Source organism: Dunckerocampus dactyliophorus, chromosome 7 (genome assembly GCF_027744805.1).
Source record: "Dunckerocampus dactyliophorus isolate RoL2022-P2 chromosome 7, RoL_Ddac_1.1, whole genome shotgun sequence".
NCBI lineage: Eukaryota > Metazoa > Chordata > Actinopteri > Syngnathiformes > Syngnathidae > Dunckerocampus > Dunckerocampus dactyliophorus.
The window spans coordinates 11,314,485-11,332,056 of NC_072825.1; the positions used below are offsets into that span (position 1 = coordinate 11,314,485).

At 39.8% G+C, this 17,572-nt stretch overlaps 1 protein-coding gene across 1 annotated transcript; it reads right to left on the reverse strand.

Moving 5' to 3' along the window:
- Nucleotides 1-688: 688 nt before the first annotated feature.
- On the reverse strand, nt 689-10,856 carry LOC129185669 (antizyme inhibitor 1-like). The gene is made up of 12 exons (XM_054783017.1): nt 10,652-10,856; nt 9,941-10,062; nt 8,316-8,525; nt 8,039-8,212; nt 7,679-7,851; nt 7,246-7,380; nt 5,832-5,913; nt 4,896-4,970; nt 4,602-4,764; nt 4,351-4,466; nt 2,653-2,867; nt 689-2,575 (listed from the first exon to the last, which is right to left on the reverse strand). Exons 3-12 carry the CDS (start codon nt 8,415-8,417, stop codon nt 2,461-2,463), a joined length of 1,350 nt encoding a protein of 449 aa, XP_054638992.1. The 5' UTR covers nt 8,418-8,525; nt 9,941-10,062; nt 10,652-10,856; the 3' UTR covers nt 689-2,460.
- Nucleotides 10,857-17,572: the final 6,716 nt, after the last annotated feature.

Below are 17,572 nucleotides of genomic sequence, written 5' to 3' on the forward strand. Positions count from 1 at the left end.
AAGGTTCTTGAAAGTTTCAAGTAAAAAAAAATCAGTATCAGTATCGGCAACGTTGGTCCTGTATTTACTTGGGATTGGATTGATACCAAAATGTACTGTATTACTATACTGTACAGCTGTCAGTCTGTCCCCTGTAAACGAAAAAAATATGTTGGACCAGTAGGTGGCAGGCTTTCTTTTCAGTGAAAGGAGATGGACAAACCCGCTGATCTTGTTCATTCGGCAATGACCACAGTAGAAATAAATGTGTATTACATATACTGTACGTACATACTCAGGTGGATAAAGCTAATGGACGCGCAGAAGAAAAGACTTCAACTCAGAAGGTGAATAGCTGGCTATAAAATATACAAATGTGATATATCTGATTAAAGATAAGCATGTGCAACAAAGAAAGCATTGGACTGATGTCACCAAAGACATAGCTTCTTTATTCGAGTGCAGGTCACATTATTGGGACTAGGACCTAATAACACAGTCACGACTGGATTTGCAAATGATGAGTCGAAGACATAATCATGAATATTTGCATGCTGCATGGACAGTAAATTTACACTGCTATACAAGCTGTACACTGACTACTTTGCATTGCATCAAAGTAGTATTGCTTTAGTGTCGTCCCATGAAAAAATATAACATATTTGCAGAAATGTGAGGGGTGTACTCACATTTATGGGGTACTGTATGTTATACGTCCATTTGCAGCTTCAGTGGAGGATATCATACTGCAAGATATCACACAAATTGTTTTCTTGCAGAGAAATGTAATTGTTAACCTTTATTTAACCAGATAAAATATAAATGTATAAAAAAATCTAAACTATAGTATGTTATCAGTTACTCATCCCAGAACCAACGGATAATGCAGTCTTTTGTATGCATCAATGCTAGTCATGTTTACATGTGAACAAGTTGGTGAAATAGCTGCAGATGATTGTGCTGTCGAGGAACATCTCAGTGCCGGACTGTCTAAGTCCTTATGTGTGTGTACATCTTCATTGTGTGTCTACAGCAGGCCTTTTGTTCTGGTTCTTTGTGTTTTGCTGGAGTCTAGACAGCCGATACATTCGTAGCTAATCCTTGGGCCTGCCCGAGGCCATCTTCTGTGATCCAACCACAGAAAAATCACTTTGACAGAACACGTGGTTTGTAGCTTGTAGTTATAGTCTCTGAAGTCTTACCATAGTAATACTGTGTAGGTACTCTTGGTTTATTTGGGGTGTCATTCAGGCGGACCAAACAAGACCTCAGGTCACATTACAGTACTGAAAAGATATGAGCCTTAACAAAATTGTTTCAGTTTTGTGCAGTCAATATGTTAAAACCAATCCGATGTAGGCCGACATGTGCTAAACCATCTGAAGAAGACATGCACATCTTAGCATTGTTACAGGTGAAAAAGCAAATCAGTTTAATATCTAATTTTATTTTTAGAATATGCCAAGGGCCAATAAAAACGCTACATGCACAATATGGCCTACATGCTGCACTTTACAAACCCATGATATACTGCAAGTTCACACAATTGATTCAATTCGCACTGTCCTGCCAGCACGTACAGTATTGGATAGGATTACTCCTAAGACTGGCCCAATGTCTGCAGTTTGAAAGTGGATGTGAGTTATTTACTGTGTATGTTAATGGTGACAGTGTAACACCTTGGGTCTTGTCAATAAGGTATTTATTCTTTTTTCTACAGGCATCAAGCATTGAAACAATGTATCAACAGGCTTCAGACAGATGCGGAGACAAATATGGTACACACTGCAACTACACATGAAATTAACTTACACACTCAAACATTTAACAAACTATTAAGCCAAAGCAACGAGAACAAAGTGAGGTTTCTTGTAATTATAAATAAGCTATTCCACATTAAATTGACCATAAACATTTTGTTCCATCTGCAGCACAAGCTAATGATAAACCTGGTTTTGTAAGTGACATGTCAGTGTTCTGTGAGGCAGCCAATGGCAGAAGTGAATATTGCACCATTGCATTTGTTTCAGCAAACCGTGTACAGTACACAGACAACACTGGTTTACTGTACCAAACTCATGACTAATGCACCTTCATGTGCAAAATCCCAACTTCAAAACACTGGTTTTAAATGCAATGTGAGGAAGTTATCTTTAAACAAATTGAACTGTACAACCAATTAAAATCATAAATACAAGATCTTAAAAATGGTGGTTAAGGTTTAAATATTTTGCTTACAAGACTATCAAGTTTTTTTTTTTAGATATACATTTTACATTTTTTATGAGCATAAAAAGTAGTCTATGATAAAGGAGTCATCCATTTTGTTGCATCACAGACAACTGATTTAACCACATAAAGCCCAGGATACTGATGATTGAGAAGTAAATCCAGTCTTGTCCCAGTGACTCCAACAATGATGTGTAGCAATGGTTTAATTTATCATGTAAGCAGCAGAAACCAGTAAATGACTGGTGACAGCTAAGCTGGGATAGAGAGTGCCGCTTCTGTTTGGCAGGCATTAAAAAAATAGGGGACCAATGAGAAGTTCTTCAGTACTGCCTCCTGCGTGACACCTGTGTCCTGCATCTCATACCTGCCGGAGGACCAACATGTGTGACATTTTATAAATATTTCTTTTAACACCAAATTTCATAGCAATCAAGTCCTTACCAGTCTCTACAGGAGACAATATAAAATACAGGTGGTGTGGCTGAGTCTGAGGTGCAAAGAGGCTGGCCCAGAGAGCAGGCCCCTGCATGGCTGAACACGAGCCAGTCTCCAATGTTGAGCTCAGGCAGCAAACAGTGCTCCATCACCTGGTCCAGATCATCACCAGAGGGGCCCCACAGGCTGCTGCTGAACACGGGTGCATCCAGACAAGTATTCTGCCAGCACAAAAACAATAGAAACTATCAATCAATCATTCTCTCTCTTGGCTGCAACCACGCTAAAAAATTCAGCAAATGCAGCTAGAAGAATAGCAGTGCATGTAGCTGTGTCCACACATGCAGTGCCCCACACACACACACACACACACACACACTCAGCCTGATGTGTTTACAGCTTCACAGATATTCGGACAACACAGAACTCCTAACATCACACATAACTTCCGGGTCGCTACATTATCATTATTGTTGAGTTCATATGAGGCTGTAATAAACTCCTCTCAACAGGCAATTATGAAATTGTAGTGATGCGGACGTTTTGCGTAGTGTTACAAGTTTGTGATGTCTGACTGTGAAGCTGTGATCGCGTCAGGCTGAGTGCTTGTGTGTGTGTGCATGCGCGGCGTGATTGAGGGGGACTGCTGCAGTGCATGTTTGGAGACAGCTACGTTCGCTGATATTCTTGATGTTTGCTGACTATATTAAAGCACAGACACGACTCGTGGATCTGAAATTTCCAATTCATGAATTACGCTGGTATCAGAACCCGATACCGATACTGGATTGGATTCATCATTTCTCACACTAGCAAAGATAACAGAGTGTTGAAAGAGTCTTCTAATCTTTTTAATGGATTAACATTAATGGGTAACTTCTGCCATTACTCGTATGGCAATCAACAATGTTATAATATTCCTTAAACCAAGGCTCCAGACCGTGACTAAATGGTCGCATTTTGCGACAAAAATTTTAGACATTGCGAGTACATTTTTCATCTACTTGCGCATTTATTTTTTATTATAATTGATTATTTTTTGTTGCTGCCAAACATCTGCTCCACACTTCAGCCCAGTAGTTGACAGTAATGTGCAAATGAGCTAGTTTGCCTACCGACATTAATTCCAAAAGAAGAAGAAAGACGACGAACACCAAAGAAGAAGGCGGGCCGATGTGTGTGAGAGCGGTGAGCGGACAGCCACTGTGATTGGCTTATGTATGAAAAGAGGGCGGTAATGGAGTTCTAATGTATATGATGCCACAAAAGAGTCCTTCCAGAAGCTAGGGACAGAAACTGGGTGGTTATAGAAGACACTTACCATTTATTTTTCAAGTATTTATTAGTAATGCAGTGAAAATGAGAGGACATGTAAATATTTACTTTGCAAGTTAATTTTGGTGTGTGCCCCTAAATTTTCTGCTGTGTTAGTAAAATTTGAAGTTAGGGACCACTGTGCTTCTAGTAAGAAAAATTTGTCTGGAGCCCTGTCTTAAACCAATGCCACAATAGTTACGGTAATAAAAGTTTTGATAGTGACAGTAACCAATTATTCCACATAAATTTGATGATGATGGATTTTTACCATTGAAGTTTGACCGGTATCACAAATGTCATTGTGGTCAACCTTCGAGGTACCATTGTAACTTTTCATTCTCATTGCACATCCCTTATAACATTCTGCAAGCAATGATACAAACTCACCTTATGAACAGTTGGAGCGATGATGTCCATTTCAGTGAGTTTACAAGCAAATGATCCATACACTCCTTCATTCATGCAGTAGTGAAACTCAGGCTCATCATTGGGAGATGGATCATCTGCTCAGTAGGATCATGAGGGGGAAAAAAATGTTATGGGTGTTTTCATTTTACAGCTGTGTGTTGTGTTATTGTCTTTTTAATGTGAACAATGGTGGTGCTTTCAGTTTTAAAATCACCATCTGCTGCACTGACCTTGAGCTTGATCTCGATCCCTCGCCACCACCTCTTTGGAGATGATGTTGACGACCAAGGTGAAAGCAGAGGACACAAAGTAGCTGCCAGGTTCAGCAATGATGCTAACTCCAGTAAGCGGAGGGAAGTATATGTCCACCATAGGCATGACTGCATTTTTGATCTGCAAAAGAGTTGTTGGCTATAAACTGTGGGATCCAAAGTGTAACAAATGTGTACTATTTAAGCACATTATGACCCTAAGGCTGAAAAGGCTATAGGATCGCTGAAGTAACTAACCCAAACTGTACTGACCAATTCCAGCTGGGTGCTTGAGCCACCAAAGCCATCTCCAATGTCCAAGATTTTCATGTTAAAACCAATTTCCTCCTACAACAGATAAGATTTATGAGTATAAAACCAACAGTTACTACTGAGGCACTGAGTATGTTTGAACTGTAACCGGTGTTGAAGATGTAAGTTGTAAGTATGTAGTAACTCAAAAAAAAGTTTGCATTTATAAAAGTATGTCATTAGTTAACATGGTCACACTTGACACAAGATGCACTCATTCTTGGTTGTGGAATGAGTTCATGCTGCTATAAAGTACAAGGTGCCATTTTAGCCACCTCAAATGCAGATTCCTGGCCTCATGTGGGGAGGTACTTGGTAAAAAAAAAAAATTATTTCAAGATTAGCTGGGAATTTTTGCACATCACAAACTTTTGCTATTATTATTATTACTACCGTAAATTCTGGACTATCAAGCGTACCTGAATATAAGCCACAGAAAAAAAATGTTATTCATACACAGGCCTCACTTGTCTGTAACCCACAGGTTACAGGATAGAATATTTACGGGGACACACTATAAACCTTGCAATCCTACCTACACTTGCCGTTTCCAGCATCAGTCGGTAGCTCCGATGAGTGAGACATGAGATGCTGCCGGCCCCCACCCAAAATCGAAGTTTAACAGCTGTCACAGTCCAAGCAGAAGCTGTAGTAATTTTACACTTAATCAAAGTTATTTAACATTTGTCAGATCAAAATACAATTGTTGCAGGGTTCAAAGCGTGTTAAAAAACAAAACAAAAAAAAGCAGCGGCATATTGTCCAGAATTTACGGTATTTGGATCTTGCTGACAGTTTTCTATTATTTAGGGTCTTGTGCTGAAAAACATTTGGGTGACTGGGATACAAACTTATGAATATAATAATAGATTAATAATTACAATAATTTATACTCACCGCCATATCAAAAACACAACGAGCATCAGCAATTGCATTTGTGTATGCTTTGTCATCCTTACACTTGTTGGAAATTAGGGATCTAAAAAGGAAAAAACAGGTGGTTAACGGTTAAAGGAATCATACGTTCTCAATATGTATAAAAAAGAAATACAGTCGTCCCTCGCCACTTTGTGGTTCGAACACCGCTCCCTCACTCTATAGTGGTTTTTCAAATATTAATTCATATATGATTGCTGTTTTGTGGTTGACTATGGCCTATTATTAGTCAAAAAATATTGTAAGGCAAGTCATATGTAGTATTCTGGTCACTATGCGTCAGTAATGTTACATTGAAGAGATTACCTTAACACTGCATGGAATCAGCCATGACATGTTTTCATGATGTCACGTCGGACAAGTTCTCCTCCAATTCTGTGTGGAAGTGGTAAGTCTGGAAGTGGTAAGTTTTTGGCTTTGTACTTTGTCTTTCCCCACTCTGTTTGAAACCCTTTAAGTTTAGAATAAATAAATTGGAGGCTAACGCCATGCTAATGTTTAAAGTGGTGGCCGTCTTGTGTCCCTGCAGCGATCCCGTAGCCTGTGCATAACTCTTGCCCAATGTGATGTAAACAAAGGATAATAGGGAGCGCAAAGGTGACTATAAAAGTGTTATTTCATGTCTATAGGGCTCTAATATTGGTAAAAACCTTAAATACAAACTCTTAAACAGATCTTCTATGCTGTAACTGTGAAAATATTCCATCTGTTAATATTGAACCCTACTTTGCGGAAATTCACTTATCACGGTCAGGTCTTGAACCAATTAACCGCGATCAATGAGGGATGACTGTAGTTTTAGACGTTCTAACCTGAGTCTATACGCACAAGGTCATGACAGACTACTGATTCTGAAAGCTACGAACAACTCAGCAACCTGTGATGGAAGTGGCACAAAGGCACAGCTTGTTTTTTTGCCCCCCCCACGGACAACTCAGAGAAAAAATAATTTGTGACTTGTCTCATATTGGTTAATAGTTTCAATTTTTTTTACTCCTTTGAACAACCTTTGTGACTTTAGATCTTTGAGATACCACTCTATGAAGCTATATTATTATTATTAGCTCAAATAATGATCAAGATGGAAGTGTAACGGAAATTTGAAAATGATGCATTTATTCATGACTTGCGTGAAGTCTTAAACACATATATTCATTCACTTTGGCTACATTTGGGTACTTTTCTACTGTGTATTTATTGGGCACTTTTTACATAGCATTCGGTGCATTTGTGTGAATATTCATTCGACCAGCAACTGCCCTTGAAATAAAGCTGGTCAGAAATTGGTTGTGGCCCTTAGATGTTGGGCAAGTATCTATACAATGTTATCTACGTGGTACATTACCTAGTCATTCTAGATTTCTGCAGAGCTTACCTGACCCCAACCACCTGTACACCCAATTGTTTCGCGCTCTCCAGTAGATGTCGACAGTCTTTGAGGGAACAGCCAAATGACATGCCGAACTCACTGTCCTGCCTTGATGCTTCCGTTGACACTTGAAGTAGAAGCCTAAACGAAAAGGAAAATATGTTATGCTAATAGTACGTTTAAGGCACACTTACCATACTGTATAGGTGTTCTGACATGACTGAGAAACAAGATCTTCTCATAAAGCCAATATGTATGCATTAAATAATCATGTTTACAATTCTGTAGTTTTCTTTTACCATCAGCCTCTTAATACAAGCTACCACAATGAAGAGTATCTTCTTCACCCTGCCATAAGAACACTTTTGAGTTTGGCCCTACAAAAAAGTAGTTTTACTACTTCCAACTGTTTCAATTTTCATACATGCTAATGACTTACTTGGCATTCGGATGGAAGCGGGAAATCTTGCGCAGCTCTGCTTCATTATCGCACATCAGGAGGTCGATGCCATTCTTTGCAGCATACTTAATTTGGGACATCTGTTTACAAACTCCACTGTAGATTATGTCTTCTGAGGGAATACCGTGGCTCTGCACCAGCTCAAGTTCAGACTGAAAACCAGACAGACACAGTTGTTATTTCATGTCAGAAATGTTCAGAATCCCTATCCTGCAATGGAGATAATTATAATCCTCAATTTTCAAGCTTGATGAGGGAATGTAGACTATGTAAACAGATTTCACATATTAGACACGTGTAAAATGTGTTTTCCTCAACAATAATTAATATGCTAATTACCTTGTTGTTACATACAAAGCCAGTGCCAAGGGCCGCCAGTACTTCGATAACACCTGGGCTGCTGTTGCATCTGACAGTATAGAAGGGACGAATTTGGGCCATGTGTGTTCGCCAGCGAACGTGCTGTCTCATTACAACTCCTAGGTCGGCGACAAAGAATGCTTTCTTCTCAGACTAAGGAAGAGCATAACAATTCTGAATCAGAAAAGAACTCTTCTAAATTTAACATTTGCAATACAAGAAGATTTCCAAATCCAGATTTAGATGCAACGTTTACCAAGGTTTGTTCATAAATGTGATTGTCTATCACATCACAAAGGGATGTGCCTCCTTCCAGAAGGCCCACTGAAAACTGTGGTTCATCTGAGATTCCTTTCATCCTCTCAACCGTGTTCTGTGTATCCAACAGGCATAAAGAATATGGCTGGTCCGAAGTGATATTGCTCGCTCCCTCTCGAGCCCCTGGGTCCTAGGCCTATGCAGCAAACTTTAAGAAAAGCAGAAAAACCTTGATGATACATACTGTGGAGAAAATCCAATTTTCATGCAATTTTCATTTCTATAGTGGAACTTCAGTGCTTTTATGCCACTCAGTTTTTCCCGTAACTGCAATTCAAACATTTGTGGGTCCTTAATAAATATTTAAATGTAAAATTTGTAGAATACAGTAATCAGTAATACAGTAATCCCTCGTTTATCGCAATTATTGGTTCCACACCTGACCGTGATAAGTGAATTCCCGCAAAGTAGGATTCCTTATTTATAAATGAAATATTTTCGTAGTTACCATATAAAACCTGTTTACGCCCTTCTAAATGATTTCCAAATATGGCATCATTAGAGCCCTCTAGACATGAAATAACATCCCTATAGTCACCTTTACACTTGTATTAACCAATATTGTAGACATAATCAGTGAAAATAAGCTATTTCAGACATAAATAAGACTTGTGCTTGTGTGTGTTGCAATAAATGTGCTCTGTACGTGTGGAGAACAGCTGGCAAGTGACATCATGGGTTCAGAGTTGAGAGGATTACAGCTGCAATAGTAGCACGTGTTATTATCATGATTATAATATTACTATTATTATGGTGTTAGTACTGTTCCTGTTGTGAGATAAGTCAAACCTGCAGTAAGAGCCTGTTCTGGCAATCAAGTATGGTGCTTGTGTGCCTCACCAAACCTTACAGTAAAATCACAGTACAATTACTCACACCACTGACACCTAGTGACCAGTGCAAAATACTGTATACCATCTACTATGAAATTTTACAAATTTGTATTTGTATTTTAGTTCATTTAGCCATTTATTTTCATTAAAAAGCTTAATTTAGCGCAAAAATACATAAAATATTTTTGGACTAACAAAAGGCCATAGTCAACCACAAAACAGCAATAATTTAAGCGATAATTAATTTAATAATTAATTTCAAAATAAACTTATTTTGAAAAACAGTGATAGAGTGAAGCCACGAAATGGCGAGGGACAACTGTATTGCCATTCAAACAAAAAGTACCAGGATATGACTTTTGGGCAAGATCGTCCAGCTCAAAGACAGGTAATTCTTTGCACATAATTTGTGATCAGTTTACAAAAATATGTATACATTTAAAAGTTAAAACACGTTGATAGATCTCAACAATTAAAAAAAACATTATTTGCCATTGGCAATTAAAACTTGTCAGTAATAACTGTAACTTCATGCAGCGCTGAAAGGCATATTGGAATGTTCATGTCCTAAAAATACCAACAAAAAGAGTGAAACACAATTGTCTGTACAAGAAATGCTCAAAATAGATGTGAGTTGCAGGACCTATAATACGACAATCACATTAGTTTGTCCCAATAATAGACACACCACTGCATCAGATATTTAAAAATGCTATTAAAGAATACTTACATGGATGAGTCCTTGTGTGAACTCTTCCACTATCAGCTAGGATCCCAAGGTGGCTCGGAGTTGAAGTCAAATGACTCCCGGAATAGGGCCGCCCTTAGATCCTCTGGACAGCTATTGTACACCTGCAATAAAATAAGGGCAAGGTGCCATACACTCAGCCAAAGACATAATAATAATAATACTAATTACCCTGCATAAATATAATTGTATTAATTCAATCCATGCAGGCTCAGATATTTAACAGTCCAAGCTACAGGTTATCACTTAAAGCTATGCTTTAGCCATTTAAAACCAAAAACCTAAGCAAATTGAGTGTGCTGTTATTCAAGAGGTGGATTTACTCTTGCTAATACTGCTACTAATTGATGCATCATGCCTGTCGTATCCTTGAATGGGCTGTAATAGATAGCCAACACCCAACACTGACAGTGACGTAAATCAAGCTACAACTGTAAAAGCATTTGATAACTGACATCTTACGACGTCAATTATGTTAGCACAACAGATTAGCAGCATTAGCTATCTGGAAACATAAAACCCATGACCCGTGTATTGTGTGCAACAAAAATAGCGTAATTCTAATTGGGATTATATTTTGTGCCCTTATAAATTTTGTTCATTTGGTATTTTAGGTTTAAAACTAAACCCTAATCTTTTGGTTCATTCAAACGCATGCTATCGAGCTAGCTAGCGACACGCAGAGCTACTTACGTCTGTTGAAATCCCAAAAGAGGGGACAGAACGCTTTTTCCTTTTAGGCGGAATTTTTAACAAATGGTGGGATTACTATTGGAGAAAATGAATATTGCCATGTTGGGGTTAAGTAAAATAATAATAATCCAGTCAGGCTGAGTCGGCGAAAATAACCGCACAATCGTGATGAAAGGAGGACGTCTACCGTGGCGGAAGTGTCAAGTAGACGTCAACATTCTTATTTCCGGTTAAAGTGTCCAACTAAATATTTTAGCAGGAAACAACTTCCGCTTGAAGAAATGAATGAAAAAAAAGAATGAATTAACGCATTTGACCAGACAATGATTTCGTACGTCGTTATAGAACAATTGTTTTTGTTTGCTATTTGATATGTCATAGTATGTTGATTAGTATTTATAACAATCTACAGTAAAATTGCACCACAAATAATTCAACTCCCTCACTGTAAATATGCATAATGTACAATAGATGCCAATTTCAGTAAATAGTTTGCAATATAGTATATAACTTTGCAAATCAATATTATTTACAAGGGTGGGTTGAATACTTCCAAATGCAACTGAATTTGTAATATTCATTAATTGTTTTATCTCTTATACTGCAGAGGGTCACAGGGGAACTGGAGCCTATCAGGCGAGAGGTGGGGTGTATACTGGTTGCCAGTCAATCACAGGACACATATAGACAAACATGCATTCACACTCACCTTTACACTTTTGGACAATTTGTCTATTTATTTTTGTACAATTTAAAGTCTCCAGTTAATCTAACATGCGTATTTTCAGACTGGCAGAGGAAAGGAGTACCCACACAAAACCAACACAAGCACAGGACTATCATGCAAACACTACACACTCTCCTCTTTACAATGTATTTATGTATTGTACTTGAATTCAGTCGTACGTTTTTGTCTGATGACATTAATATTGACTCTATCCTGCTGAATAGCTAATTATTACTAGTCATAAACATTTGGAACCTGAATGATGAACTGCAAATATATATCTTTTACAATCAGCATCAGAATCAGAATAGACTTTATTGCTGCAATACAATGAAAAGCATTATTTCACATAGTATGTTACATATAAATTTAGATATAAACAATTGCCAGAGCAAATTACCTTAATTATGTCTTGTTTTTGTTCCCCATGCCTTACTGATGAAGGTAAAATGCTGTCCAAATGAAGTTAATCTTTTCCAGAAGTCAGAACGAATACTAATTGAGAATTAATCCACCAAATTCCAATTAGATGGATGTATACATTTTTTGTCATGCTCAAAATCAATCACTTTCCTGGTTTGTTGTATCTGTGTTGAGCTGTGCGGATGTCTGCACATTCAAGTGTCTGGGGCAGTTTGTGTTTTTAAGGAGGTCAATTTGCATATGTCCCTCCTCAAGAGGAGGATGCCAGGGAAATCTTAACTACTTGCTGAACATGACAGTCTCTATGGGGCTGTCTCCACTCACTCTGAAGCACACACACACACACACACACACACACACACACACAGTGAGACAGAAGTCAGGTTAAGTCAACAAGTAGACTAGAAGTGTCCAAATTTTGGCCAGAGGACCATTTGTGACTGAAAAAAAAAACAGAAAAATGGGGGAATAGATTAAAAAAAAGGTATAGCGCAACAAGAAAAAGATGAAATGTTGATACTAATAGCACTATTACAGTAATAATACTTTTAATAATACTTTACAGTAATAATAATTTGTCACCACAAATTTGAGATGCAGGCTGTTTTTCTTTAAATAAATATAACCTTATTAGCAAAACAATCTACATTCTACAAAATAGACAATATCAAAAAAAGCCCCTGCATCTATTAATTTTTTATTGTGGCACCAAACCATCAACGATCTCATTAGAGATACAACATTATATTATTGTAGTTCTATAATCCACACAGTTATATTTCACTCTACTTGAAGAAAAAAAAACTACAAATATTTGTCACATTAGTAGATGTTTTTCTATTATTATACATAGTTATACTTTACTCAGCTGAAGGGGGGAAAACTACAATATTTGTCACATTAGCGATTTTTGTATTATTATTATTGTAATATAATGTAGATAGTTATATTTCACTCTGTCTGAAGGAAAAAATACAAATATTTGTCACATAAATAGATTGTTTTATGTGATATATTTTTTTCCACAGCAATTGGCTGGCGACCAGTCCAGGGTGTACTCCGCCTCTTGCCCGAAGTCAGCTGGGATAGGCTCCAGCATACCCCCACGACCCTAATGACGATAAGCGGCATAGAAAATAAACGGATGGATTTTTTTCCAGGATGACTGTAAAAGTTGAAGAGGTAACAACTTTTTGTTGGACTGTAACACAAAAGCTTCTCTGTGTTTTGAGTTTTATTCTGCTAAATGAGACTTTGTATATGTACCGCCAATCACACATAGCATCTAAAGCTGCTCCCGGTAATGCACAATGTTTAATTTCCATTGTTTGGTTCATAATAGCCATCACAGCCACTGGGTATGCAAGCCATGTGTACCACCCACTGTGAGGGGAAACACTCAGTGGCTGCACTGTGCAGAAGGAATTCTTATTTGCAGATATTCCAAGTAGATTACCTCAGCCTTGCCAGAATGACCAAAAACAATTAGGAATCGGCCATTTAAACATAGCATTTCCACTTGTGTTTGCACTGAGTTAATTGACTTCTGTATCGTGTGGACGTGACTAACAAGCTAAAGCTATCATATTGTGTGGTCTTACATAACTGAATATAGTGTCCTTTAGTCACGCAGCAGAGGTGTTGCTAAGTAAAAGGAACCCATACAAATGTTTCCTCTGACTCATCTGAATATTAAGCAGGACTGTGTAAAAGCATTCGGTCCAAGTGAATCACAAATATTAACAGAGAAATGTTTAATTTATATCTCTGCAGTGAGTCAATAGTCGAGTCCCCACAGACCTGCAAAGTGACATGACAAAACACTGTATATTTGGCATTTGACAACAACTTAAAGCACAAGTGTCAAACTCAGGCCCCGGGGCCAAATCTGGCACACGCTGTAATTTCAGCCAGCACACAGAACTGTTTGGAGTTATCCCATTTTGCGAACCTTATCACACAAAAGGATTAAAGTGATTGCTGTAATTAAGCCATTTCAAAGCATAGCAATTTTAAAAGTGGAAACAAAATGGTATATAGCACAAAATTCACAACCCTTCTTAATAAGGGTGCAAGATTCAGTCCAAAACTCAAAATAATTTAACTGTACACGACTAAAAATGGAAGCACTTTAACTATCACAAAAAAGAATGCCTTAGAGGGGCATAAGAAAGTCAAAAGTGATCATTTTAACTACAGCAAAGCATGCTGGGAAATGCATAGATAATCTGCCCACTGCACAGCTGCAAACTCTTATGATGTTTTTGTGCTGATTTAAAATACTGTAGCTACTAATCTAGTCGGCAGTGCTAATGAGACATTTTCTCAAAATCTGAACATACTAAGTACTATTTTTTCAGCCTGGATTATTGGAATTTATCCTGCCATGTTCGCAACTTCAAACTAGCATCTGTGTGTGTGCACTGATGATGCATATGAGCATGCTGCATTCACCAGTTATGTTGGTTAAAAGGACAAGAAGGTTTTAAGGTCTTTAATGCTTTCAATATGCAGAAATACACAAGTCTTACAAATTTCAGGTTACATAGTAAGAAAGATATAAAGTTGGGAGGTGAGGTGGGGGGCAGTGTACAGTTTGGCCCACAACATAAAGTAGGCTTTGAGTTTTGCCCCCCTGTGCGATTGAGTTTGACACCCCTGGCCTAAAGCACTTTCAGAGACAACTGTTATGCATGAGAACAACAATGTGATCATGATCATTTTTAAAGAATATCTGAGCCAAAATGTCTAATATACAGTAGGTCAGGAGTGTCCAAAGTGTGGCCCAGGGCCCATTTTTTGCCTGATAATGTAGATTATCATATATTGACCTACATTGGATTGTTTTTTAATCATTGTTAATGCACATTTTTAACAGTTATCAACAGTTATGTTTTTTTTTAGCACATTCCTTCTTTGTTCGCTTTGCAGGGATGAAACATCTCGGTTTTTAGATATTAGAATTTTTTTTTGCACACTTAAAAGTGTTTTTTTGCTCTACACAATGCCTCTGGGCCTTTCCTGGACATGGCATTTTAACAACATTTTAACAATTGTATCAGACCGGTGCAGAGATACAACATGATTGATGGTTCAACAATCACACACAACAACAACACTATCTAGAAATGATATATGGTTCATCCTCATTTCCCTCCTGTCAAGATAGTGACAATTGCTTGTCTATAATAACTTCAAAACTGTGTCAGAGCCTTAGATGACAGGAATAAATGTCTACATTGTTTCTGAAAAAGATATTGCCAACTGGTTTACATGGCCATGTTTATTTTCACCTATTTAATATTTATATATTTCAAGAACATTTTAACGGAACATAATTCTGAGTTTACAACTACTATAAGCAATAACTACTTCAACCTTTTGTTAGTGAAGTAACCGCTGTGGAACGTTTGGAATTAAAAATGTGCATCAAATAATGAATCAAAACACAAAAAATTAAAAATCTTTGTGCACATAAAATAATAAACTGAATGGGCCTCCTTTTGGGATTAGAATAAAGACATGTTATTAAATGCATATTCACATTTATTTATAAAATTGTTTTTTCTTGACTTTTTTTTAAAACATTCTGTCTTTCTGCCACAACAAACATCCATCCATCCATCAATCCATCGATTTTCCTCTGCTTATCCGGGTTAGAGTCGCGGGGTCAGCAGTCTCAGTAGGGGAGCCCAGACTTCCCGGTCCCCGGCCACATCCTCCAGCTCCATCGGGAGGACACCAAGGCGTTCCCAGGCCAGCTCACAAGGGAGGCGTCCGGGAGGCATACGGACTAGATGCCCGAGCCACCTCAACTGGCTCCTGTTGATGCGAAGGAGCAGCGGCTCTACTCTGAGCTCCTCCTGGATGACCGAGTCCAGCTACCCTACGGAGGAAACTCTTTTCAGCCGCTTGTATCCGAAATCTCGTTCTTTCGGTTTTGCCTTAAGGCTCAGCTCTCTCTTCACCTCGACGGTCCAGTACAGCGGCCGCACGACTGCAGACGCTGCGCCGATCCGCCTATCGACCTCACAGGCCAACCCTCCCTCACTCGTGAACAACACCCCGAGATACTTGAACTCCTCCACCTGGGGCTGGACCTCATTCCCAACCCGGAGCAAGCAATCCACCCTTTTCCGACTGAGAACCATGGCCTCGGATTTGGAGGTGCTGAGTCTCATCCCAGAAGCCTCACACTCAGATGCCCCAGTAAAGGCTAAAGGTCACAGCCCGATGAGTCCATTAGGACCACCTCGTCTGCAAATAGCAAAGACGAGTCAAATGCCTTTTCCAAGTCCACAAAGCACATGTAGACCGGTTGGGCAAACCCCCAAGTACCCTCCAGCACCCTTGCAAGGGTGTAGAGCTGGTCCAGTGTTCTGCAACCAGGACAAAAAACACATTGCACCTCCTGTAGCCGAGGTTCGACTAATGGTCGTACCCTTCTGTCCAGCACCATGGAATAGACTTTCCCAGGGAGGCTGAGGAGTGTGATCCCCCTATAGTTGGAACACACCCTCCGGTCACCCTTCTTGAAAAGGCGGACCACCACCCCGGTCTGCCAATCCAGAGGTCCTGTTCCCGACTTCCATGAGACGCGTCAGCCAAGACTGTCCCTCAACATCTAGAGCCTTGAGAAATTCAGGGCGAAACTCATCCACTCCCGGAGCTTTACCACTGGGGAGCTTTTGACTACCCCAGATACCTCAGCCACGGTGATGGAACTGTCCGCGTTTATGTCCTCAGACTCTGCTTCCTCTATGGAAGGTATGTCAGTGGGATTGAGAAGGGCCTCAAAGTATTTCTTCCACCGTCCCCCGTCCCCCGTCCCCACTGTAAACAGTGTGGACCGGGCACTGCTTCCCCATTCTGAGGCACCGGATGGTTTGCCAGAACCTCTTCAAGGCCGACCGAAAGCCGTGCTCCATGGCCCTCAACTGCTTCAGGGGTCCCACAAGCCATCCATGCTCGATAGGACTCCTTCTTCAGCTTGATGGCGGCCCTAACCTCTGGTGTCCACCATCATGTTCGGGGCTTTCCGCCATGACTGGCACCAACCACCTTGCGGCCACAGCTCCGATCGGCTGCCTCAGCAATGGAGCCCATAGAGCCCATTCGGACTCAGTATTCTCATCCTCCCCCAGGATGCAGGTGAAGCGCTGTTGGAGGTGAGAGTTGAAGACTCGACGAACAGGAGACTTTGCCAAACAATCCCTGCACACCCTCGTTACACGTTTGGGTCTCCCAGGTCTGTCCGGCATCCTCCCTCGCCATCTAATCCAACTCATCACCAGTGATCAGTTGACAGCTCACCCCCTCTCTTCACCCGTGTGTCCAGAACATGTGGACGCAGGTCTGATGATACAACTACAAAGTCGACCACAGACGTGCGGCCTAGGGTGTCCTGGTGCCATGTGCACTTGTGGACATCCTTATGTTCGAACATGGTATTTGTGATGGACAAAGTGAGGTTCGCACAAAATCCAACAACATCACATCGCACGGGTTCAGATCAGGGAGGCCGTTTCTCTCAATCATGCCCCTCCAGGTCACAATGTCATTGCCCACATGGGCGTTGAAGTCTCCCAGTAAAACGATGGAGTCACCAGTTGGGGTGCTGTCCAGCACCCCTCTGATGGACTCCAGGAAGGTCGGGTATTCTGAACTGCTGTTTGGTGCTTACGCACAAACGACAGTCAGGACCCTTTTCCCAACTTGAAAGCGTAGGGAAATGACCCTCTTGTTAACCGGAGATGACTCCAACACAGAGG

What these genes read in the sequence shown, in the direction of transcription:
- LOC129185669 (XM_054783017.1), bottom strand. Translation starts at nt 8,417, where the DNA reads ATGAAAGGAATCTCAGATGAACCACAGTTTTCAGTGGGCCTTCTGGAA. An exon ending in GGATCGAGATCAAGCTCAAG is followed by an intron (nt 4,467 to 4,601) that starts GTCAGTGCAGCA and finishes CCTACTGAGCAG; the next exon opens with ATGATCCATCTCCCAATGAT. An exon ending in ATTGTCTCCTGTAGAGACTG is followed by an intron (nt 2,576 to 2,652) that starts GTAAGGACTTGA and finishes GTCCTCCGGCAG; the next exon opens with GTATGAGATGCAGGACACAG.